At 47.7% G+C, this 27,607-nt stretch overlaps 1 protein-coding gene across 1 annotated transcript in view; it reads left to right on the forward strand.

The window, feature by feature from the left end:
• The window catches only part of LOC110507963 (retinol-binding protein 2), a 38,607-nt gene extending 12,642 nt beyond the window's left edge, over positions 1-25,965 (forward strand). Inside the window, exons 2-4 of the mRNA XM_021588390.2 lie at positions 23,780-23,958; positions 24,680-24,781; positions 25,466-25,965. Of these exons, the coding sequence (XP_021444065.1) occupies positions 23,780-23,958; positions 24,680-24,781; positions 25,466-25,519 (335 nt within the window). The 3' untranslated portion in view covers positions 25,520-25,965. The remainder of the gene's footprint in view (positions 1-23,779; positions 23,959-24,679; positions 24,782-25,465) is intronic.
• Positions 25,966-27,607: the final 1,642 nt, after the last annotated feature.

Below are 27,607 nucleotides of genomic sequence, written 5' to 3' on the forward strand. Positions count from 1 at the left end.
TGTTATAACTCCCTCCATGTCATAACTCCCTCCGTCATAACTCCCTCCATGCCATAACTCCCTCCATGCCATAAATCCCTCCGTCATAACTCCCTCTGTGTCATATCTCCCTCCGTGTCATAACTCCCTCCGTGTCATAACTCCCTCCGTGTCATAACTCCCTCCATGCCATAACTCCCTCCATGTCATAACTCCCTCCATGCCATAACTCCCTCCATGTCATAACTCCCTCCGTGTTATAACTCCCTCCATGTCATAACTCCCTCCGTGTTATAACTCCCTCCGTGTCATAACTCCCTCCCTGTCATAACTCCCTCCATGTCATAACTCCCTCCGTGTCATAACTCCCTCCCTCATAACTCCCTCAGTGTCATAACTCCCTCCATGTCATAACTCCCTCCGTCATAACTCCCTCCGTGTCATAACTCCCTCCGTCATAACTCCCTCCGTGTCATAACTCCCTCCGTGTCATAACTCTCTCCATGTCATAACTCCCTCCGTCATAACTCCCTCCGTGTCATAACTCCCTCTCTGTTATAACTCCCTCCGTCATAACTCCCTCCGTCATAACTCCCTCCGTGTCATAACTCCCTCCATGTCATAACTCCCTCCATGTCATAACTCCCTCCGTCATAACTCCCTCCGTGTCATAACTCCCTCCATGCCATAACTCCCTCCGTGTCATAACTCCCTCCGTCATAACTCCCTCCGTGTCATAACTCAATCCGCCATAACTCCCTCCCTGTCATAACTCCCTCCATGTCATAACTCCCTCCGTGTCATAACTTCCTCCCTCATAACTCCCTCAGTGTCATAACTCCCTCCATGTCATAACTCCCTCCGTCATAACTCCCTCCGTGTCATAACTTCCTCCGTCATAACTCCCTCCGTGTCATAACTCCCTCCATGTCATAACTCCCTCCGTCATAACTCCCTCCATGTCATAACTCCCTCCATGCCATAACTCCCTCCATGCCATAACTCCCTCCATGTCATAACTCCCTCCGTGTCATAACTCCCTCCATGTCATAACTCCCTCCGTCATAACTCCCTCTACGTCATAACTCCCTCTATGTCATAACTCCCTCTATGTCATAACTCCCTCCGTCATAACTCCCTCCATGTCATAACTCCCTCCATGTCATAACTCCCTCCCTGTCATAACTCCCTCCATGCCATAACTCCCTCCATGTCATAACTCCCTCCCTGTCATAACTCCCTCCATGCCATAACTCCCTCCATGCCATAACTCCCTCCGTGTCATAACTCCCTCCATGCCATAACTCCCTCCATGTCATAACTCCCTCCGTCATAACTCCCTCCCTGTCATAACTCCCTCCGTGTCATAACTCCCTCCCTGTCATAACTCCCTCCGTGTCATAACTCAATCCGCCATAACTCCCTCCATGTCATAACTCCCTCCATGCCATAACTCCCTCCATGTCATAACTCCCTCCGTCATAACTCCCTCCGTGTCATAACTCCCTCCATGCCATAACTCCCTCCGTGTCATAACTCCCTCCGTGTTATAACTCCCTCCATGTCATAACTCCCTCCGTCATAACTCCCTCCATGCCATAACTCCCTCCATGCCATAAATCCCTCCGTCATAACTCCCTCTGTGTCATATCTCCCTCCGTGTCATAACTCCCTCCGTGTCATAACTCCCTCCGTGTCATAACTCCCTCCATGCCATAACTCCCTCCATGTCATAACTCCCTCCATGCCATAACTCCCTCCATGTCATAACTCCCTCCGTGTTATAACTCCCTCCATGTCATAACTCCCTCCGTGTTATAACTCCCTCCCTGTCATAACTCCCTCCATGTCATAACTCCCTCCGTGTCATAACTCCCTCCCTCATAACTCCCTCAGTGTCATAACTCCCTCCATGTCATAACTCCCTCCGTCATATCTCCCTCCGTGTCATAACTCCCTCCGTCATAACTCCCTCCGTGTCATAACTCCCTCCGTGTCATAACTCCCTCCATGTCATAACTCCCTCCGTCATAACTCCCTCCGTGTCATAACTCCCTCCGTGTCATAACTCCCTCCCTGTCATAACTCCCTCCGTCATAACTCCCTCCGTCATAACTCCCTCCGTGTCATAACTCCCTCCATGTCATAACTCCCTCCATGTCATAACTCCCTCCGTCATAACTCCCTCCGTGTCATAACTCCCTCCATGCCATAACTCCCTCCGTGTCATAACTCCCTCCGTCATAACTCCCTCCGTGTCATAACTCAATCCGCCATAACTCCCTCCCTGTCATAACTCCCTCCATGCCATAACTCCCTCCATGTCATAAATCCCTCCGTGTCATAACTCTCTCCGTCATAACTCCCTCCGTGTCATAACTCCCTCCATGTCATAACTCCCTCCATGTCATAACTCCCTCCGTCATAACTCCCTCCGTGTCATAACTCCCTCCATGCCATAACTCCCTCCGTGTCATAACTCCCTCCCTGTCATAACTCCCTCCGTGTCATAACTCCCTCCGCCATAACTCCCTCCCTGTCATAACTCCCTCCATGCCATAACTCCCTCCATGTCATAACTCCCTCCGTGTCATAACTCCCTCCGTCATAACTCCCTCCGGGTCATAACTCCCTCCATGCCATAACTCCCTCCCTGTCATAACTCCCTCCATGCCATAACTCCCTCCATGTCATAACTCCCTCCATGCCATAACTCCCTCCGTGTCATAACTCCCTCCATGCCATAACTCCCTCCGTGTCATAACTCCCTCCATGTCATAACTCCCTCCATGCCATAACGCCCTCAGTGTCATAACTCCCTCCTTCATAACTCCCTCCATGCCATAACTCCCTCCATGTCATAACTCCCTCCGTCATAACTCCCTCCATGTCATAACTCCCTCCATGCCATAACTCCCTCCATGTCATAACTCCCTCCATGCCATAACTCCCTCCGTGTCATAACTCCCTCCATGTCATAACTCCCTCCATGCCATAACTCCCTCCGTGTCATAACTCCCTCCATGCTATAACTCCCTCCGTGTCATAACTCCCTCCATGCCATAACTCCCTCCGTGTCATAACTCCCTTCGTGTTATAACTCCCTCCATGTCATAACTCCCTCCGTCATAACTCCCTCCATGCCATAACTCCCTCCATGCCATAAATCCCTCCGTCATAACTCCCTCTGTGTCATATCTCCCTCCGTGTCATAACTCCCTCCGTGTCATAACTCCCTCCGTGTCATAACTCCCTCCATGTTATAACTCCCTCCGTGTTTTAAATCCCTCCGTGTTATAACTCCCTCCGTGTCATAACTCCCTCCGTGTCATAACTCCCTCCGTGTCATAACTCCCTCCGTGTTTTAAATCCCTCCGTGTTATAACTCCCTCCGTGTTATAACTCCCTCCGTGTCATAACTCCCTCCCTGTCATAACTCCCTCCATGCCATAACTCCCTCCATGTCATAACTCCCTCTATGTCATAACTCCCTCCGTCATAACTCCCTCCATGTCATAACTCCCTCCATGTCATAACTCCCTCCCTGTCATAACTCCCTCCATGCCATAACTCCCTCCATGTCATAACTCCCTCCCTGTCATAACTCCCTCCATGCCATAACTCCCTCCATGCCATAACTCCCTCCGTGTCATAACTCCCTCCATGCCATAACTCCCTCCATGTCATAACTCCCTCCGTCATAACTCCCTCCCTGTCATAACTCCCTCCGTGTCATAACTCAATCCGCCATAACTCCCTCCGTCATAACTCCCTCCATGTCATAACTCCCTCCATGTCATAACTCCCTCCCTGTCATAACTCCCTCCATGCCATAACTCCCTCCATGTCATAACTCCCTCCCTGTCATAACTCCCTCCATGCCATAACTCCCTCCATGCCATAACTCCCTCCATGCCATAACTCCCTCCATGTCATAACTCCCTCCGTCATAACTCCCTCCGTGTCATAACTCCCTCCATGCCATAACTCCCTCCGTGTCATAACTCCCTCCGTGTTATAACTCCCTCCATGTCATAACTCCCTCCGTCATAACTCCCTCCATGCCATAACTCCCTCCATGCCATAAATCCCTCCGTCATAACTCCCTCTGTGTCATATCTCCCTCCGTGTCATAACTCCCTCCGTGTCATAACTCCCTCCGTGTCATAACTCCCTCCATGCCATAACTCCCTCCATGTCATAACTCCCTCCATGCCATAACTCCCTCCATGTCATAACTCCCTCCGTGTTATAACTCCCTCCATGTCATAACTCCCTCCGTGTTATAACTCCCTCCGTGTCATAACTCCCTCCCTGTCATAACTCCCTCCATGTCATAACTCCCTCCGTGTCATAACTCCCTCCCTCATAACTCCCTCAGTGTCATAACTCCCTCCATGTCATAACTCCCTCCGTCATAACTCCCTCCGTGTCATAACTCCCTCCGTCATAACTCCCTCCGTGTCATAACTCCCTCCGTGTCATAACTCTCTCCATGTCATAACTCCCTCCGTCATAACTCCCTCCGTGTCATAACTCCCTCCCTGTTATAACTCCCTCCGTCATAACTCCCTCCGTCATAACTCCCTCCGTGTCATAACTCCCTCCATGTCATAACTCCCTCCATGTCATAACTCCCTCCGTCATAACTCCCTCCGTGTCATAACTCCCTCCATGCCATAACTCCCTCCGTGTCATAACTCCCTCCGTCATAACTCCCTCCGTGTCATAACTCAATCCGCCATAACTCCCTCCCTGTCATAACTCCCTCCATGCCATAACTCCCTCCATGTCATAAATCCCTCCGTGTCATAACCCTCTCCGTCATAACTCCCTCCGTGTCATAACTCCCTCCATGTCATAACTCCCTCCATGTCATAACTCCCTCCGTCATAACTCCCTCCGTGTCATAACTCCCTCCATGCCATAACTCCCTCCGTGTCATAACTCCCTCCCTGTCATAACTCCCTCCGTGTCATAACTCCCTCCGCCATAACTCCCTCCATGTCATAACTCCCTCCATGCCATAACTCCCTCCATGTCATAACTCCCTCCATGTCATAACTCCCTCCGTCATAACTCCCTCCGTGTCATAACTCCCTCCATGCCATAACTCCCTCCGTGTCATAACTCCCTCCCTGTCATAACTCCCTCCGTGTCATAACTCCCTCCGCCATAACTCCCTCCATGTCATAACTCCCTCCATGTCATAACTCCCTCCCTGTCATAACTCCCTCCATGCCATAACTCCCTCCATGTCATAACTCCCTCCCTGTCATAACTCCCTCCATGCCATAACTCCCTCCATGCCATAACTCCCTCCGTGTCATAACTCCCTCCATGCCATAACTCCCTCCATGTCATAACTCCCTCCGTCATAACTCCCTCCCTGTCATAACTCCCTCCGTGTCATAACTCAATCCGCCATAACTCCCTCCGTCATAACTCCCTCCATGTCATAACTCCCTCCATGTCATAACTCCCTCCCTGTCATAACTCCCTCCATGCCATAACTCCCTCCATGTCATAACTCCCTCCCTGTCATAACTCCCTCCATGCCATAACTCCCTCCATGCCATAACTCCCTCCATGCCATAACTCCCTCCATGTCATAACTCCCTCCGTCATAACTCCCTCCGTGTCATAACTCCCTCCATGCCATAACTCCCTCCGTGTCATAACTCCCTCCGTGTTATAACTCCCTCCATGTCATAACTCCCTCCGTCATAACTCCCTCCATGCCATAACTCCCTCCATGCCATAAATCCCTCCGTCATAACTCCCTCTGTGTCATATCTCCCTCCGTGTCATAACTCCCTCCGTGTCATAACTCCCTCCGTGTCATAACTCCCTCCATGCCATAACTCCCTCCATGTCATAACTCCCTCCATGCCATAACTCCCTCCATGTCATAACTCCCTCCGTGTTATAACTCCCTCCATGTCATAACTCCCTCCGTGTTATAACTCCCTCCGTGTCATAACTCCCTCCCTGTCATAACTCCCTCCATGTCATAACTCCCTCCGTGTCATAACTCCCTCCCTCATAACTCCCTCAGTGTCATAACTCCCTCCATGTCATAACTCCCTCCGTCATAACTCCCTCCGTGTCATAACTCCCTCCGTCATAACTCCCTCCGTGTCATAACTCCCTCCGTGTCATAACTCTCTCCATGTCATAACTCCCTCCGTCATAACTCCCTCCGTGTCATAACTCCCTCCCTGTTATAACTCCCTCCGTCATAACTCCCTCCGTCATAACTCCCTCCGTGTCATAACTCCCTCCATGTCATAACTCCCTCCATGTCATAACTCCCTCCGTCATAACTCCCTCCGTGTCATAACTCCCTCCATGCCATAACTCCCTCCGTGTCATAACTCCCTCCGTCATAACTCCCTCCGTGTCATAACTCAATCCGCCATAACTCCCTCCCTGTCATAACTCCCTCCATGCCATAACTCCCTCCATGTCATAAATCCCTCCGTGTCATAACCCTCTCCGTCATAACTCCCTCCGTGTCATAACTCCCTCCATGTCATAACTCCCTCCATGTCATAACTCCCTCCGTCATAACTCCCTCCGTGTCATAACTCCCTCCATGCCATAACTCCCTCCGTGTCATAACTCCCTCCCTGTCATAACTCCCTCCGTGTCATAACTCCCTCCGCCATAACTCCCTCCATGTCATAACTCCCTCCATGCCATAACTCCCTCCGTGTCATAACTCCCTCCTTCATAACTCCCTCCATGCCATAACTCTCCTCCATGTCATAACTCCCTCCGTCATAACTCCCTCCATGTCATAACTCCCTCCATGCCATAACTCCCTCCATGTCATAACTCCCTCCATGCCATAACTCCCTCCGTGTCATAACTCCCTCCATGCTATAACTCCCTCCGTGTCATAACTCCCTCCATGCCATAACTCCCTCCGTGTCATAACTCCCTCCGTGTTATAACTCCCTCCATGTCATAACTCCCTCCGTCATAACTCCCTCCATGCCATAACTCCCTCCATGCCATAAATCCCTCCGTCATAACTCCCTCTGTGTCATATCTCCCTCCGTGTCATAACTCCCTCCGTGTCATAACTCCCTCCGTGTCATAACTCCCTCCATGTTATAACTCCCTCCGTGTTTTAAATCCCTCCGTGTTATAACTCCCTCCGTGTCATAACTCCCTCCGTGTCATAACTCCCTCCGTGTCATAACTCCCTACGTGTTTTAAATCCCTCCGTGTTATAACTCCCTCCGTGTTATAACTCCCTCCGTGTTGTAACTCCCTCCGTGTTTTAAATCCCTCCGTGTTATAACTCCCTCCGTGTTATAACTTCCTCCGTGTTATAACTCCCTCCGTGTTGTAACTCCCTCCGTGTTTTAAATCCCTCCGTGTTATAACTCCCTCCGTGTTATAACTTCCTCCGTGTTATAACTCCCTCCGTGTCATAACTCCCTCCATGCCATAACTCCCTCCGTGTCATAACTCCCTCCATGTCATAACTCCCTCCATGCCATAACTCCCTCCGTGTCATAACTCCCTCCTTCATAACTCCCTCCATGCCATAACTCCCTCCATGTCATAACTCCCTCTGTCATAACTCCCTCCATGTCATAACTCCCTCCATGCCATAACTCCCTCCATGTCATAACTCCCTCCGTGTTATAACTCCCTCCATGTCATAACTTCCTCCGTTTCATAACTCCCTCCGTGTCATAACTCCCTCCATGCCATAACTCCCTCCGTGTCATAACTCCCTCCATGCCATAACTCCCTCCGTGTCATAACTCCCTCCGTGTTATAACTCCCTCCATGTCATAACTCCCTCCGTCATAATTCCCTCCATGCCATAACTCAGTCCATGCCATAAATCCCTCCGTCATAACTCCCTCTGTGTCATAACTCCCTCCATGTCATAACTCCCTCCGTGTCATAACTCCCTCCTTGTCATAACTCCCTCCATGTCATAACTCCCTCCGTGTTTTAAATCCCTCCGTGTTATAACTCCCTCCATGCCATAACTCCCTCCGTGTCATAACTCCCTCCGTGTTATAACTCCCTCCATGTCATAACTCCCTCCGTCATAATTCCCTCCATGCCATAACTCAGTCCATGCCATAAATCCCTCCGTCATAACTCCCTCTGTGTCATAACTCCCTCCATGTCATAACTCCCTCCATGTCATAACTCCCTCCCTGTCATAACTCCCTCCATGCCATAACTCCCTCCATGCCATAACTCCCTCCATGCCATAACTCCCTCCATGTCATAACTCCCTCCGTCATAACTCCCTCCGTGTCATAACTCCCTCCATGCCATAACTCCCTCCGTGTCATAACTCCCTCCGTGTTATAACTCCCTCCATGTCATAACTCCCTCCGTCATAACTCCCTCCATGCCATAACTCCCTCCATGCCATAAATCCCTCCGTCATAACTCCCTCTGTGTCATATCTCCCTCCGTGTCATAACTCCCTCCGTGTCATAACTCCCTCCGTGTCATAACTCCCTCCATGCCATAACTCCCTCCATGTCATAACTCCCTCCATGCCATAACTCCCTCCATGTCATAACTCCCTCCGTGTTATAACTCCCTCCATGTCATAACTCCCTCCGTGTTATAACTCCCTCCGTGTCATAACTCCCTCCCTGTCATAACTCCCTCCATGTCATAACTCCCTCCGTGTCATAACTCCCTCCCTCATAACTCCCTCAGTGTCATAACTCCCTCCATGTCATAACTCCCTCCGTCATAACTCCCTCCGTGTCATAACTCCCTCCGTCATAACTCCCTCCGTGTCATAACTCCCTCCGTGTCATAACTCTCTCCATGTCATAACTCCCTCCGTCATAACTCCCTCCGTGTCATAACTCCCTCCCTGTTATAACTCCCTCCGTCATAACTCCCTCCGTCATAACTCCCTCCGTGTCATAACTCCCTCCATGTCATAACTCCCTCCATGTCATAACTCCCTCCGTCATAACTCCCTCCGTGTCATAACTCCCTCCATGCCATAACTCCCTCCGTGTCATAACTCCCTCCGTCATAACTCCCTCCGTGTCATAACTCAATCCGCCATAACTCCCTCCCTGTCATAACTCCCTCCATGCCATAACTCCCTCCATGTCATAAATCCCTCCGTGTCATAACCCTCTCCGTCATAACTCCCTCCGTGTCATAACTCCCTCCATGTCATAACTCCCTCCATGTCATAACTCCCTCCGTCATAACTCCCTCCGTGTCATAACTCCCTCCATGCCATAACTCCCTCCGTGTCATAACTCCCTCCCTGTCATAACTCCCTCCGTGTCATAACTCCCTCCGCCATAACTCCCTCCATGTCATAACTCCCTCCATGCCATAACTCCCTCCATGTCATAACTCCCTCCATGTCATAACTCCCTCCGTCATAACTCCCTCCGTGTCATAACTCCCTCCATGCCATAACTCCCTCCGTGTCATAACTCCCTCCCTGTCATAACTCCCTCCGTGTCATAACTCCCTCCGCCATAACTCCCTCCATGTCATAACTCCCTCCATGTCATAACTCCCTCCCTGTCATAACTCCCTCCATGCCATAACTCCCTCCATGTCATAACTCCCTCCCTGTCATAACTCCCTCCATGCCATAACTCCCTCCATGCCATAACTCCCTCCGTGTCATAACTCCCTCCATGCCATAACTCCCTCCATGTCATAACTCCCTCCGTCATAACTCCCTCCCTGTCATAACTCCCTCCGTGTCATAACTCAATCCGCCATAACTCCCTCCGTCATAACTCCCTCCATGTCATAACTCCCTCCATGTCATAACTCCCTCCCTGTCATAACTCCCTCCATGCCATAACTCCCTCCATGTCATAACTCCCTCCCTGTCATAACTCCCTCCATGCCATAACTCCCTCCATGCCATAACTCCCTCCATGCCATAACTCCCTCCATGTCATAACTCCCTCCGTCATAACTCCCTCCGTGTCATAACTCCCTCCATGCCATAACTCCCTCCGTGTCATAACTCCCTCCGTGTTATAACTCCCTCCATGTCATAACTCCCTCCGTCATAACTCCCTCCATGCCATAACTCCCTCCATGCCATAAATCCCTCCGTCATAACTCCCTCTGTGTCATATCTCCCTCCGTGTCATAACTCCCTCCGTGTCATAACTCCCTCCGTGTCATAACTCCCTCCATGCCATAACTCCCTCCATGTCATAACTCCCTCCATGCCATAACTCCCTCCATGTCATAACTCCCTCCGTGTTATAACTCCCTCCATGTCATAACTCCCTCCGTGTTATAACTCCCTCCGTGTCATAACTCCCTCCCTGTCATAACTCCCTCCATGTCATAACTCCCTCCGTGTCATAACTCCCTCCCTCATAACTCCCTCAGTGTCATAACTCCCTCCATGTCATAACTCCCTCCGTCATAACTCCCTCCGTGTCATAACTCCCTCCGTCATAACTCCCTCCGTGTCATAACTCCCTCCGTGTCATAACTCTCTCCATGTCATAACTCCCTCCGTCATAACTCCCTCCGTGTCATAACTCCCTCCCTGTTATAACTCCCTCCGTCATAACTCCCTCCGTCATAACTCCCTCCGTGTCATAACTCCCTCCATGTCATAACTCCCTCCATGTCATAACTCCCTCCGTCATAACTCCCTCCGTGTCATAACTCCCTCCATGCCATAACTCCCTCCGTGTCATAACTCCCTCCGTCATAACTCCCTCCGTGTCATAACTCAATCCGCCATAACTCCCTCCCTGTCATAACTCCCTCCATGCCATAACTCCCTCCATGTCATAAATCCCTCCGTGTCATAACCCTCTCCGTCATAACTCCCTCCGTGTCATAACTCCCTCCATGTCATAACTCCCTCCATGTCATAACTCCCTCCGTCATAACTCCCTCCGTGTCATAACTCCCTCCATGCCATAACTCCCTCCGTGTCATAACTCCCTCCCTGTCATAACTCCCTCCGTGTCATAACTCCCTCCGCCATAACTCCCTCCATGTCATAACTCCCTCCATGCCATAACTCCCTCCGTGTCATAACTCCCTCCTTCATAACTCCCTCCATGCCATAACTCTCCTCCATGTCATAACTCCCTCCGTCATAACTCCCTCCATGTCATAACTCCCTCCATGCCATAACTCCCTCCATGTCATAACTCCCTCCATGCCATAACTCCCTCCGTGTCATAACTCCCTCCATGCTATAACTCCCTCCGTGTCATAACTCCCTCCATGCCATAACTCCCTCCGTGTCATAACTCCCTCCGTGTTATAACTCCCTCCATGTCATAACTCCCTCCGTCATAACTCCCTCCATGCCATAACTCCCTCCATGCCATAAATCCCTCCGTCATAACTCCCTCTGTGTCATATCTCCCTCCGTGTCATAACTCCCTCCGTGTCATAACTCCCTCCGTGTCATAACTCCCTCCATGTTATAACTCCCTCCGTGTTTTAAATCCCTCCGTGTTATAACTCCCTCCGTGTCATAACTCCCTCCGTGTCATAACTCCCTCCGTGTCATAACTCCCTACGTGTTTTAAATCCCTCCGTGTTATAACTCCCTCCGTGTTATAACTCCCTCCGTGTTGTAACTCCCTCCGTGTTTTAAATCCCTCCGTGTTATAACTCCCTCCGTGTTATAACTTCCTCCGTGTTATAACTCCCTCCGTGTTGTAACTCCCTCCGTGTTTTAAATCCCTCCGTGTTATAACTCCCTCCGTGTTATAACTTCCTCCGTGTTATAACTCCCTCCGTGTCATAACTCCCTCCATGCCATAACTCCCTCCGTGTCATAACTCCCTCCATGTCATAACTCCCTCCATGCCATAACTCCCTCCGTGTCATAACTCCCTCCTTCATAACTCCCTCCATGCCATAACTCCCTCCATGTCATAACTCCCTCTGTCATAACTCCCTCCATGTCATAACTCCCTCCATGCCATAACTCCCTCCATGTCATAACTCCCTCCGTGTTATAACTCCCTCCATGTCATAACTTCCTCCGTTTCATAACTCCCTCCGTGTCATAACTCCCTCCATGCCATAACTCCCTCCGTGTCATAACTCCCTCCATGCCATAACTCCCTCCGTGTCATAACTCCCTCCGTGTTATAACTCCCTCCATGTCATAACTCCCTCCGTCATAATTCCCTCCATGCCATAACTCAGTCCATGCCATAAATCCCTCCGTCATAACTCCCTCTGTGTCATAACTCCCTCCATGTCATAACTCCCTCCGTGTCATAACTCCCTCCTTGTCATAACTCCCTCCATGTCATAACTCCCTCCGTGTTTTAAATCCCTCCGTGTTATAACTCCCTCCGTGTCATAACTCCCTCCGTGTCATAACTCCCTCCGTGTCATAACTCCCTCCGTGTTATAAATCCCTCCGTGTTATAACTCCCTCCGTGTTATAACTCCCTCCGTGTTGTAACTCCCTCCGTGTTTTAAATCCCTCCGTGTTATAACTCCCTCCGTGTTATAACTTCCTCCGTGTTATAACTCCCTCCGTGTTATAACTCCCTCCGTGTTTTAAATCCCTCCGTGTTATAACTCCCTCCATGTTATAACTCCCCCTGGGGTTTTAAATCCCTCCGTGTTATGACTCCCTCCGTGTCATAACTCCCTTCTTGTCATAACTCCCTCCGTGTCATAACTCCCTCCGTGTTTTAAATCCCTCCGTGTTATAACTCCCTCCGTGTCATAACTCCCTCCTTGTTTTAAATCCCTCCGTGTTATAACTCCCTCCGTGTCATAACTCCCTCCGTGTTATAACTCCCTCCATGTCATAACTTCCTCCGTTTCATAACTCCCTCCGTGTCATAATTCCCTCCATGCCATAACTCCCTCCGTGTCATAACTCCCTCCATGCCATAACTCCCTCCGTGTCATAACTCCCTCCGTGTTATAACTCCCTCCATGTCATAACTCCCTCGGTCATAATTCCCTCCATGCCATAACTCCGTCCATGCCATAAATCCCTCCGTCATAACTCCCTCTGTGTCATAACTCCCTCCATGTCATAACTCCCTCCGTGTCATAACTCCCTCCTTGTCATAACTCCCTCCATGTCATAACTCCCTCCGTGTTTTAAATCCCTCCGTGTTATAACTCCCTCCGTGTCATAACTCCCTCCGTGTCATAACTCCCTCCGTGTCATAACTCCCTCCGTGTTTTAAATCCCTCCGTGTTATAACTCCCTCCGTGTTATAACTCCCTCCGTGTTGTAACTCCCTCCGTGTTTTAAATCCCTCCGTGTTATAACTCCCTCCGTGTTATAACTTCCTCCGTGTTATAACTCCCTCCGTGTTATAACTCCCTCCGTGTTTTAAATCCCTCCGTGTTATAACTCCCTCCATGTTATAACTCCCCCTGGGGTTTTAAATCCCTCCGTGTTATGACTCCCTCCGTGTCATAACTCCCTTCTTGTCATAACTCCCTCCGTGTCATAACTCCCTCCGTGTTTTAAATCCCTCCGTGTTATAACTCCCTCCGTGTCATAACTCCCTCCTTGTTTTAAATCCCTCCGTGTTATAACTCCCTCCGTGTCATAACTCCCTCCGTGTCATAACTCCCTCCGTGTCATAACTCCCTCCGTGTTATAACTCCCTCCATGTCATAACTCCCTCCGTCATAACTCCCTCCGTGTTATAACTCCCTCCGTGTCATAACTCCCTCCGTCATAACTCCCTCCATACCATAACTCCCTCCATGCCATAATTCCCTCCATGTCATAACTCCCTCCATGCCATAACTCCCTCCGTGTCATAACTCCCTCCGTCATAACTCCCTCCATGTCATAACTACCTCCATGCCATAACTCCCTCCATGCCATAACTCCCTCCATGCCATAACTCCCTCCATGCCATAACTCCCTCCGTGTCATAACTCCCTCCATGCCATAACTCCCTCCGTGTCATAACTCCCTCCGTGTTTTAAATCCCTCCGTGTCATAACTCCCTCCGTGTTATAACTCCCTCCATGCCATAAATCCCTCGGTGTCATAATTCCCTCCGTGTCATAACTCCCTCCGTGTCATAACTCCCTCCGTGTCATAACTCCCTTCGTGTTATAACTAACTCCGTATTATAAATCCCTCCATGCAATAACTCCTCCGTGCCATAACTCCCTCCATGCCATAACTCCCTCCGTGCCATAACTCCCTCCGTGTCATAACTCCCTCAGTGTCATAACTCCCTCCGTGTCATAACACCCTCAGTGTCATAACTCCCTCCGTGCCATAACTCCTCCGTGTTATAACTCCCCCCGTGTCACAACTCCCTCCGTGTCACAACTCCCTCCGTGCCATAACTCCCTCCGTGTTTTAAATCCCTCCGTGTCATAACTCCCTCCGTGTCATAACTCCCTCTATGCCATAACTCCCTCCGTGCCATAACTCCCTCCATGTTTTAAATCCCTCCGTGTCATAACTCCCTCCATGCCATAACTCCCTCCGTGTCATAACTCCCTTCGTGTTATAACTCCCTCCATGTCATAACTGCCTCCGTCATAACTCCCTCCATGCCATAACTCCCTCCATGCCATGAATCCCTCCGTCATAACTCCCTCTGTGTCATAACTCCCTCCGTGTCATAACTCCCTCCGTGTCATAACACCATCCGTGTTATAACTCCCTCCGTGTTTTAAATCCCTCCGTGTTATAACTCCCTCCGTGTCATAACTCCCTCCGTGTCATAACTCCCTCCGTGTCACAACTCCCTCCGTGTCATAACTCCATCCGTGTTATAATTCCCTCCGTGTTTAAAATCCATCCATGTTATAACTCCCTCCATGTTATAACTCCCTCCGTGTTTGAAATCCCTCCGTGTTATAACTCCCTCTGTGTTAAAACTCCCTCCGTGTTATAACTCCCTCCGTGTTTTAAATCCCTACGTGTTTTGAATCCCTCCGTGTTATAACTCCCTCCGTTTCATAACTTCCTCCTTGTCATAACTCCCTCCATGCCATAACTCCCTCCGTGTCATAACTCCCTTCGTGTTATAACTCCCTCCATGTCATAACTGCCTCCGTCATAACTCCCTCCATGCCATAACTCCCTCCATGCCATGAATCCCTCCGTCATAACTCCCTCTGTGTCATAACTCCCTCCGTGTCATAACTCCCTCCGTGTCATAACTCCATCCGTGTTATAACTCCCTCCGTGTTTTAAATCCCTCCGTGTTATAACTACCTCCGTGTCATAACTCCCTCCGTGTCACAACTCCCTCCGTGTTATAATTCCCTCCGTGTTTAAAATCCCTCCATGTTATAACTCCGTCCATGTTATAACTCCCTCCGTGTTTTAAATCCCTCCGTGTTATAACTCCCTCCTTGTTATAACTCCCTACGTGTTTTAAATCCCTCCGTGTTATAACTCCCTCCGTGTCATAACTCCCTCCGTGTCATAACTCCTTCCGTGTCATAACTCCCTCCGTGTTTTAAATCCCTCCGTGTTATAACTCCCTCCGTGTTATAACTCCCTCCGTGTCATAACTCCCTCCGTGTCATAACTCCATCCGTGTTATAACTCCCTCCGTGTTTTAAATCCCTCCGTGTTATAACTCCCTCCGTGTCATAACTCCCTCCGTGTCATAACTCCCTCCGTGTCACAACTCCCTCCGTGTCATAACTCCATCCGTGTTATAATTCCCTCCGTGTTTAAAATCCATCCATGTTATAACTCCCTCCATGTTATAACTCCCTCCGTGTTTGAAATCCCTCCGTGTTATAACTCCCTCTGTGTTAAAACTCCCTCCGTGTTATAACTCCCTCCGTTTCATAACTCCCTCCGTGTCATAACTCCCTCCGTGTCATAACTCCCTCCGTGTCATAACTACCTCCGTGTTATAACTCCCTCCGTGTTATAACTCCTTCCGTGTTTTAAATCCCTCCGTGTTATAACTCCCTCCTTGTTATAACTCCCTACGTGTTTTAAATCCCTCCGTGTTATAACTCCCTCCGTGTCATAACTCCCTCCGTGTCATAACTCCTTCCGTGTCATAACTCCCTCCGTGTTTTAAATCCCTCCGTGTTATAACTCCCTCCGTGTTATAACTCCCTCCGTGTCATAACTCCCTCCGTGTCATAACTCCCTCCATGCCATAACTCCCTCCGTGTCATAACTCCCTCCGTCATAACTCCCTCCGTCATAACTCCCTCCATGCCATAACTCCCTCCATGCCATAATTCCCTCCATGTTATAACTCCCTCCATGCCATAACTCCCTCCGTGTCATAACTCCCTCCGTCATAACTCCCTCCATGCCATAACTACCTCCATGCCATAACTCCCTCCATGCCATAACTCCCTCCATGCCATAACTCCCTCCGTGTCATAACTCCCTCCATGCCATAGCTCCCTCCGTGTCATAACTCCCTCCGTGTTTTAAATCCCTCCGTGTCATAACTCCCTCCGTGTTATAACTCCCTCCATGCCATAACTCCCTCCGTGTCATAACTCCCTCCATGCCATAAATCCCTCCATGCCATAACTCCCTCCGTGTTATAACTCCCTCCGTGTCATAACTCCCTCCGTGTTATAACTCCCTCCGTGTCATAACTCCCTCCTTGTTTTAAATCCCTCCGTGTTATAACTCCCTCCGTGTCATAACTCCCTCCGTGTCATAACTCCCTCCGTGTCATAACTCCCTCCGTGTTATAACTCCCTCCATGTCATAACTCCCTCCGTCATAACTCCCTCCGTGTTATAACTCCCTCCGTGTCATAACTCCCTCCGTGTCATAACTCCCTCCATGCCATAACTCCCTCCGTGTCATAACTCCCTCCGTCATAACTCCCTCCGTCATAACTCCCTCCATGCCATAACTCCCTCCATGCCATAATTCCCTCCATGTCATAACTCCCTCCATGCCATAACTCCCTCCGTGTCATAACTCCCTCCGTCATTACTCCCTCCATGCCATAACTACCTCCATGCCATAACTCCCTCCATGCCATAAATCCCTCCATGCCATAACTCCCTCAGTGTCATAACTCCCTCCATGCCATAACTCCCTCCATGTCATAACTCCCTCCGTGTTATAACTCCCTCCGTATCATAACTCCCTCCGTCATAACTCCTTCCATGCCATAACTCCCTCCATGCCATAACATCCTCCGTGTCTTAACTACCTCCATGCCATACATCCCTCCGTCATAACTCCCTCCGTGTCATAACTCCCTCCATGTCATAACTCCCTCCGTGTCATAACTCCCTCCATGCCATAACTCCCTCCGTGTCATAACTCCCTCCATGCCATAAATCCCTCCATGCCATAACTCCCTCCGTGTCATAACTCCCTCCATGCCATAACTCCCTACGTGTCATAACTCCCTCCGTGTTATAACTCCCTCCATGTCATAACTCCCTCCGTCATAACTCCCTCCATGCCATAGATCCCTCAATGCCATAACACCCTCTGTGTCTTAACTCCCTCCATGCCATAAATCCCTCCGTCATAACTCCCTCCGTGTCATAACTCCCTCCGTGTCATAACTCCCTCCGTGTCATAACTCCCTCCGTGTCATAACTCCCTCCGTGTTATAACTCCCTCAGTGTTTTAAATCCCTCCGTGTTATAACTCCCTCCGTGTTATAACTCCCTCTGTGTTTTAAATCCCTCCATGTTATAACTCCCTCCGTGTTATAACTCCCTCCATGTTATAACTCCCTCAGTGTTTTAAATCCCTCCGTGTTATAACACCCTCCGTGTTATAACTCCCTCCGTGTTATAACTCCCTTCGTGTTATAACTCCCTCCGTGTTTTAAATCCCTCCGTGTTATAACTCCCTCCGTGTCAAAACTCCCTCCGTATCATAAGTCCCTCCGTGTCATAACTCCCTCCGTGTTATAACTCCCTCCGTGTGTTAAATCCCTCCGTGTTATAACTCCCTCCGTGTCAAAACTTCCTCCGTGTCATAACTCCCTCCGTGTTATAACTCCCTCCGTGTTTTAAATCCCTACGTGTTATAACTCCCTCCGTGTCATAACTCACTCCGTGTTACAACTCCCTCCGTGTTTTAAATCCCTCCGTGTTATAACTCCCTCCGTGTCATAACTCCCTCCGTGTCATAACTCCTTCCGTGTCATAATTCCCTCCGTGTTATAACTAACTCTGTGTTATAAATCCCTACATGCAATAACTCCTCCGTGCCATAACTCCCTCCATGCCATAACTCCCTCCGTGCCATAACTCCCTCCGTGTCAAAACTCCCTCAGTGTCATAACTCCCTCCTTGTCATAACTCCCTCAGTGTCATAACTCCCTCCGTGCCATAACTCCTCCGTGTTATAACTCCCTCCGTGTCACAACTCCCTCCGTGTCACAACTCCCTCCGTGCCATAACTCCCTCCGTGTCAAAACTTCCTCCGTGTCATAACTCCCTCCGTGTCATAACTCTGTCCGTGTCATAACTCCCTCCGTGTCATAACTCCCTCCGTGTTATAACTTCTTCCCTGTCATAACGCCCTCTGTGTCATAACTCTCTCCCTATCATAACTCCCTCCGTGTTATAACTCCTTCCCTGTCATAACTCCCTCCGTGTCATAACTCCCTCCGTGTTATAACTCCCTCCGTGTTATAACTCCCTCCCTGTCATAACTCCCTCCGTGTTATAACTCCCTCCCTGTCATAAATCCCTCCGTGTTATAACTCCCTCCCTGTCATAACTCCCTCCGTGTATTAAATCCCTCCGTGTTATAACTCCCTCCGTGTCAAAACTCCCTCCGTATCATAAGTCCCTCCGTGTCATAACTCCCTCCGTGTTATAACTCCCTCCGTGTGTTAAATCCCTCCGTGTTATAACTCCCTCCGTGTCAAAACTTCCTCCGTGTCATAACTCCCTCCGTGTTATAACTCCCTCCGTGTTTTAAATCCCTACGTGTTATAACTCCCTCCAGGTCATAACTCCCTCCGTGTTACAACTCCCTCCGTGTTTTAAATCCCTCCGTGTTATAACTCCCTCCGTGTCATAACTCCCTCCGTGTCATAACTCCTTCCGTGTCATAATTCCCTCCGTGTTATAACTAACTCTGTGTTATAAATCCCTACATGCAATAACTCCTCCGTGCCATAACTCCCTCCATGCCATAACTCCCTCCGTGCCATAACTCCCTCCGTGTCAAAACTCCCTCAGTGTCATAACTCCCTCCTTGTCATAACTCCCTCAGTGTCATAACTCCCTCCGTGCCATAACTCCTCCGTGTTATAACTCCCTCCGTGTCACAACTCCCTCCGTGTCACAACTCCCTCCGTGCCATAACTCCCTCCGTGTCAAAACTTCCTCCGTGTCATAACTCCCTCCGTGTCATAACTCTGTCCGTGTCATAACTCCCTCCGTGTCATAACTCCCTCCGTGTTATAACTCCTTCCCTGTCATAACGCCCTCTGTGTCATAACTCCCTCCGTGTTATAACTCCCTCCCTTTCATAACTCCCTCCGTGTCATAACTTCCTCTGTGTTATAACTCCCTCTGTGTTTTAAATCCCTCCGTGTCATAACTCCCTCCGTGTTATAACTCTCTCCCTATCATAACTCCCTCCGTGTTATAACTCCTTCCCTGTCATAACTCCCTCCGTGTCATAACTCCCTCTGTGTTATAACTCCCTCCGTGTTATAACTCCCTCCCTGTCATAACTCCCTCCGTGTTATAACTCCCTCCCTGTCATAAATCCCTCCGTGTTATAACTCCCTCCCTGTCATAACTCCCTCCGTGTTATAACTCCCTCCCTGTCATAACTCCCTCCGTGTTATAACTCCCTCCCTTTCATAACTCCCTCCGTGTCATAACTCCCTCTGTGTTATAACTCCCTCTGTGTTTCAAATCCCTCCGTGTCATAACTCCCTCCGTGTTATAACTCTCTCCCTATCATAACTCCCTCCGTGTTATAACTCCTTCCCTGTCATAACTCCCTCCGTGTCATAACTCCCTCCGTGTTATAACTCCCTCCGTGTTATAACTCCCTCCCTGTCATAACTCCCTCCGTGTTATAACTCCCTCCCTGTCATAAATCCCTCCGTGTTATAACTCCCTCCCTGTCATAACTCCCTCCGTGTTATAACTCCCTCCCTGTCATAACTCCCTCCGTGTTATAACTCCCTCCCTGTCATAACTCCCTCCGTGTTATAACTCCCTCCCTGTCATAACTCCCTCCGTGTCATAACTGCCTCCCTGTTATAACTCCTCCCTGTCATCACTCCCCCCCATTCAACCCAAAAAATCCCAAATCCGAGGCGTCTCATTCCGTGCCGCTCTCTCATTTCCATGAACGAATTGAAAATCACAGCCATATGGAAACATAGGGAGGGAGAACATATTTGGATGGGTAAGTAATAGAACCTCATCAAAAAGAGAGATGGGTAAAAAGAGAGATGCAATGCAGTGCAGGCTCACAGTTTAACTTATTCAGCTCTATTTCTGGTACAAGGCCATTTTAAAAAGGGTAAATGAGATTGTCAACAGAGCTGGTCTGAGTGGAATAGTAATTCTAGAACTTGAGCTCCAGTCTCATAACTGAAGAGGGGGACTGGTGGCTAATACACAAGGGAACACAACAAAACAGTATACTATACACACCTCACTGTCCAACCAAGGTGAAAAGAGTATATATGAAATTGGTTGGTGGTTTGAGCCCTGAATGCTGATTGGCTGAAAGCTGTGGTATAGCAGAACGTGTAGCACAGGTATGACAAAATATTACTTTCAACTCTTCCAATTTCATTGGTAACCAGTTTATAATAAAGCAATAAGGCCCAAAGGTTGTGGTACATGGCTAATAAACAGTTGAAGTCAGAAGTTTACATACACTTAGGTTGGAGTCATTAAAACTTGTTTTTCAACCACTCCACTAATTTCTTGTTAACAAACTATAGTTTTGTCAATTCGGTTAGGACATCTACTTTGTGCATGACACAAGTAATTTTTCCAACAATTGTTTACAGACAGATTATTTCACTTATAATTCACTGTATCACAATTCCAGTGGGTCAGAAGTTTACATACACTAAGTTGACTGTCCCTTTTAACAGCTTGGAAAATTCCAGAAAAGTATGTAATGGCTTTAGAAGCTTCTGATAGGCTAATTGACATCATTTGAGTCAATTAGAGGTAAACCTGTGGATGTATTTCGAGGCCTAACTTCAAATCAAACAAATCAGCCAAGACCTCAGAAAAACAATTGTAGACCTCCACAAGTCTGGTTCATCCATGGGAGCAATTTACAAATGCCTGAAGGTACCACGTTCATCTGTACAAACAATAGTATAAACACCATGGGACCATGCAGCCGTCATACCACTTAGTCATACCACTTAGGAAGGAGACACGTTCTGCCTCCTAGAGATAAACGTACTTTGGTGCAAAAAGTGCAAATCAATACCGGAACAACAGCAAAGGACCTTGTGAAGATGCTGGAGGAAACAGGCACAAAAGTATCTATATCCGCAGTAAAACGCGTCCTACATTGACATAATCTGAAAGGCCGATCAGCAAGGAAGAAGCCACTGCTCCAAAACCGCCATAAAAAGCCAGACTACGGTTTGCAACTGCAATTCGAGATAAATATCATACTTTTTGGAGAAATGTCCTCTGGTCTGATGAAACAAAAATAGAACTGTTTGGCCATAATGGCCAACGTTATGTTTGGAGGAAAAAGGGGGAGGCTTGCAAGCCAAAGAACACCATCCCAACTGTGAAGCACGGGGGTGGCAGCATCATGTTGTGGGGGTGCTTTGCTGCAGGAGGGACTGGTGCACTTCACAAAATAAATCATCATGAGGCAGGATAATGATGTGGTTATATTGAAGCAACATCTCAAGACATCAGTCAGGAAGTTAAAGCTTGGTCGCAAATGGGTCTTCCAAATGGACAATGACCAAAGTTGTGGCAAAATGGCTTAAGGACAACAAAGTCAAGGTATTGGAGTGGCCATCACAAAGCCCTGACCTCAATCCTAAAGAAAATGTGTGGGCAGAACTGAAAAATCATGTGCGAGCAAGTAGGCCTTCAACCCTGACTCAGTTACACCAGCTCTGTTAGGAGGAGTGGGCCAAAATTCACCCAACTTATTGTGGGAAGCTTGTGGAAGGCTGCCCGAAACGTTTGACCCAAGTTAAACAATTTAAAAGGCAATGCTACCAAATACGAATTGAGTGTGTGTAAACCTCTGACCCACTGGGAATGTGATGAAAGAAATAAAAGCTGAAATAAGTCATTCTCTCTACTATTATTCTGACATGGTGTTCTTTGGCTTGCAAGCCTCCCCCTTTTTCCTCCAAACATAACGATGGTCATTATGGCCAAACAGTTTCATCAGACCAGAGGACATTTCTCCAAAAAGTATGATCTTTTCTCAATGTGCAGTTCACATTCTTAAAATAAAGTGGTGATCCTTAACTGGATTAAGACATTTTTACCCATCTGTGCCAGCTACCCGTACCCACCCTGAAGAGCCAGAGACCGTCAGGGAGGCAATGGAGAATTTGGGAGAGAGAGAGATGAGAGAAATGTTATGTAGGTGTGTTCTACACGGCATCCGACCTGAGGAGCCTGTCAACAGTTTGGTCCTGTGCCAGCTCTCCGCACAATTCCTGAAGTGCGTGTCACCAGTCCAGTGCAACCTGTGCCGGCTCCCCAGTCCGGTACGTCCTGTGCCAGCTCCCCGCACTAGCCCTGAAGTGCGTGTCACCAGTCCGGTGCCACCTGTGCCGGCTCCATGCACCAGGCCTCCAGTGCGCCTTTCACCGTAATAAAGATGTGGAACTTCAATCACGCTGCGCCTTGGTCCGCTCATTACGATGATCGTAACAGTATCTAAGGAGTAAATCGAAACTTATTTTGACTTGTTGAAACAAAGTTTAGGGGTAGATTTTCGGATTCCTTTCTCTGCATGTTGAACGAGTGGATTACTCAAATCGATGGCGCCAACTAAACTGACTTTTTGGGATATAAATAAGGATTTTATCTAACACATCGACACTACATGTTATAGCTGGGACCCTTTGGATGACAAATCAGAGGAAGATTTTCAAAAAGTAAGTGAATATTTAATCGCTATTTGTGAATTTATGAAACCTGTGCCGGTGGAAAAATATTTTGATGTGGTGTGCCGTCCTCAAACAATCGCATGGCATGCTTTCACTGTAAAAGCTACTGTAAATTGAACAATGCTGTTAAATCAACAAGAATTTAATATTTTGACCAATATAAGACACTTGTATGTACCCAGCGGGACGCCAAGCCCTAAAAAGTTCATACTTCATACTCACAGTATACACTAAAACATTAGGAACACCTTCCTAATACTGAGTTGCACCCCATTTTGCCCTCAGAACGGCCTCAATACGTCAGGGCATGGACTCTACAAGGTGTCGAAAGCTTTCCACAGGGATGCTGGCCCATGTTGACTCCAATGCTTCCCACAGTTGTGTCAAGTTGGCTGGATGTCTTTCATGTGGTGGACCATTCTGAAAAACCCAGCAGCGTTGAGGTTTTTGACACACTCAAATCAGTGCGCCTGGCACCTACTACCATACCCCGTTCAAAGGCACTTAAATATTTTGTCTTGCTCATTCACCCTCTGAATGGCACACATACACAATCCATGTCTCATTTGTCTCAAGACTTACACATCCTGTTTAACCTGTCTCCTCCACTTCATCTACACTGATTTAAGTGGATGAAACAAGTGACATCAATAAGGGATTGGATTCACCTGGTCAGTCTATGTCATGGAAAGAGCAGAGCATCTTTAAACATTGACATTGTTGTTTCATTGTGTTTCCTCCAGATATTGACTTTGCAACCCGTAAGATCGCCACCCACCTGACCCAGACCAAGGTGATCATCCAGAACGGAGACAAGTTTGAGACCAAGACCTTGAGCACCTTCAGGAACTACGAGGTCAACTTCACCGTCGGGGAGGAGTTTGAGGAGGTCACTAAGGGACTGGACAACAGGACGATCCAGGTAGGACCACAACCAATATGACCACGTCAGAGTGTCACTGCACTTTGTCCTAACTGGTTCCAACCCCTAACCTTTACCCTCTCCATGCTCTCTCCTTTTATTCTATTCCACCATTTTTATTTACATTTCTTATAGGTTTTCATCTCCTACTTTCCCTTGACTCTCAGTTTGTTAATGCATACTGTATGGTCACATAGCCCTCACACACATAGCCCACAATCCAAGCATCTTAAAAGGTTTGGCCCAGTCTCTCTCAGATTAGAATTCAAGAGACAGCCATAAGCACTGCTGTGGGTTGTTGACCCTGGCTTTATGGAAACATACACACATCTTCAGCCTGTACTCAGGGTTAGACGTAACATAGTAAATGAAAATACGGGACACCCAAATTAGTCTGATATTTTACATTTGGTATGGTATGTTTTAATTTGTGGATATACATCATCCACTTTGTATGATATGTTCTGAATTAAAATGTGTATGATATGTTACCAATTACAACTTTGGGGTTGCTAGACGCTCACGTCATCCACCCCGACCAACGTTTTTGCCTTAAGTAACCTTCTGTCTTATGCAACCATACCAAATGTAACATATACTAATTTGAGTTTCACGTATTATCTTTTACTATGTTACGTCTATGATACCAGCCTGATATCTTAGCTGTGGGACATTTGGGTAAATGCTTGTCTACGGTAAGCTAACTGTGTGTGTTCTTCAGACACTGGTTACCTGGAATGGAGATACGTTGGTGGCTGTGCAGAAGGGAGAGAAGGCCAATCGTGGCTGGAAGCAATGGATAGAAGGAGACCTGCTACACCTGGTGAGAGCAAGACAGATGGGGGGAGGGGTTTAGAGACAGAAAAGAGAGAGAAATGTCCTAGACTTCAAGTTGAACATACAGAACGTTACATATTCTTCATATCTAAGACAACAGAAGCTCTATACATTTAGTACATTTCTGAGGAGAGAGATAAAGAGGCAGACAGCTATCAATCCTTCAGCTTTTATACATATCCTCATTCAGACTTACACTCTGGCCTTTTTCATGATAATAAAGTGAGAAGTTGCATGTATGTATGTCAATCAGTACAGTGTAAGTTGTAAAGTCAATCTTGTTTTCGAGCTCTGAGAAAGAGAAGTGGTACTATAATCCCTATAGGGCTTCATGCCAAATGGCACCCTATTCCCTTTATAGTGCACTACTTTTTACCAGAAGTGCACTATATAGGGCACATATGTCAAACCCATTTTATTGAGGGACAAGTGTCTGTGGGTTTTTGCTCCACCCTTGTAATGATGAATTAAGGGTACTAATTAGTAAGGAACTCCCCTCACCTGGTTATCTAGGTCTTAATAGAAAGGAAAAAACTGAAACCCGCAGACAATCGGCCCTCCATGGAATGAGTTTACACCCCTGATATAGGGAATAGGGTGCCGGTTCAGATGCAGACTACATGTTATATGATTGTCTAATTGTCTTTCTGTCCGTCTCTTTTTTTTTCAGGACATCTATGTTGAAGACAAAGTCTGCAAACAAGTATTCAAGAAGAAACCCTAAAACAGTCTTTGTTGTAATGTTTAAAAAATGATTTCACCTTTGTTTAACCAGGTAGGCCAGTTGAGATCAAGTTCTCATTTACAACTGCAACCTGGCCAAGATAAAGCAAAGCAGTGCGACTAAAACAACACAGAGTTACACATAAACAAACATATAGTCAATAACACAATAGAAAAATATATGTACAGTGTGTGCAAATGTAGAAGAGTAGGGAGGTTTAGGGAGGTAATAAATAGGCCTTGGAGGGGAAAAAAATGACAATTTAGCATTAACACTGAAGTGATAGATGTGCAGATGATGATGTGCAGGTAGAGATACTGGGGTGCAAAAGATAAAAGAAGAACATTACATACATGTGTTTCTGCCTGCATAATTATGTTATGTATTTATGATGTGATTACATTTAATAAATACTTAATTCAACCCAAGCAGATGGGATGCATTGACTTTAAGTTAAATTCATATTTATATGGGTGTATATTGACCAGAGTTGACAGTACTTGCAAATAAAAACAAACAGTATGACCTTTTAAAAACATAACATTTCTTCTCAAATTAGCACGTCATTGTGAGAGAACGGAATTGTGTAAATTGGCAAATCAATCGAGTACACTGTACAGTAGATGACCAGAAGAAGGCATATATGAATAGCGTACAGTATATGATGTTCAGTTGGGTTGTGAAGGCCTGCAACCTTATCTACTACTTCACAGGGACAGATCTAAGTGATTATCAATGACATGACAGAAGGTCTACGGAACCTTTCAACATGCAACAGTGAGGAGGTTTGGACTTTGAATACAAGATTGGGAGAGTATTCCTCACACCATCCAGGCTTTCTTATCAAGACCTGACGGATATGAAACCCTCAACAGGAGCAGTTAAATGATTTAAAGTAGAACACTACGACCATAAAGCATAGGCATAGAGCTGGGAGCGTATAACATTCTAATTGTTATGACACAAGTATGTGATTGCTTAGTTGGTTGGAACGTGCTTCTTGCAACACCAACATGGTCTGAACTTTAGTCTGAACCAACTATACTGGATGACTGTGTGATAATGCTCTCGGTAGCCGATGTGAACAAAACATTTAAACAGGTCAACATTCACAAAGCCACTGGGCCAGACGGATTACCAGGACGTGTACTCAAAGCATGCATGGATAAACTGTCAAGTGTCTTCACTGACATTTTCAACCTCTCCCTGACCGAGTCTGTAATACCAACATGTTTCAAGCAGACCATCATAGTCCCTGTGCCCGAGGAAGTGAAGGTAACCTGCCTAAATGATTACCGCACCGTGGCACTCATGTCGGTAGCCATGAAGTGCTTTGAAAGGCTGGTCATGGCTCACATCAACTGCATCCTCCCGAACACCCTAGACCCACTCCAATTCACATACCACCCCAACAGATCCACAGATGAAGCAATCTCATCGCACTCCACACTGCCCTTTCTCACCTGGAAAAAGGAACACATATGTGAAAATGCTTTTCATTGAATACAGCTCAGCGTTCAACACCATAGTGCCCACAAAGCTCATCACTAAGCTAAGGACCCTGGGACTAAACACCTCCCTCTGCAACTGGATCCTGGACATTCTGACGGGCCGCCCCCAGGTGGGAAGAGTAGGCAACAACACGTCTACCACGCTGATACTTAACCCTCAGGGGTGTGTACTTTGTCTCCTCCTGTATTCCCTGCTCACCTACAACTGCGTGGCCAAACCCGACTCCAACACCATCATTAAATATGCTGAAGACACAACAGTGGTAGACCTGATCACCGACAACGATGAGACAGTCTATAGGGAGGAGGTCAGAGAACTGTCAATGTGATGCCAGGACAACAACCTCTCCCTCAATGTGAGCAAGACAAATGAGCTGATTGTGGACTACAGGAAAAGGCGGGCCAAACAGGCCCCCATTAACATTGACGGGGCTGTAGTGGAGCGGGTCGAGAGTTTCAAGATCCTTGGTGTCCACATCACCAACGAACTATCATGGTCCAAAACATACCAAGACAGTCGTGAAGAGGGCACGACAAAACCTTTTCCCCCTCGGGAGACTGAAAAGATTTGGCATGG

This window comes from Oncorhynchus mykiss, chromosome 27, assembly GCF_013265735.2.
Source record: "Oncorhynchus mykiss isolate Arlee chromosome 27, USDA_OmykA_1.1, whole genome shotgun sequence".
Lineage (NCBI taxonomy): Eukaryota > Metazoa > Chordata > Actinopteri > Salmoniformes > Salmonidae > Oncorhynchus > Oncorhynchus mykiss.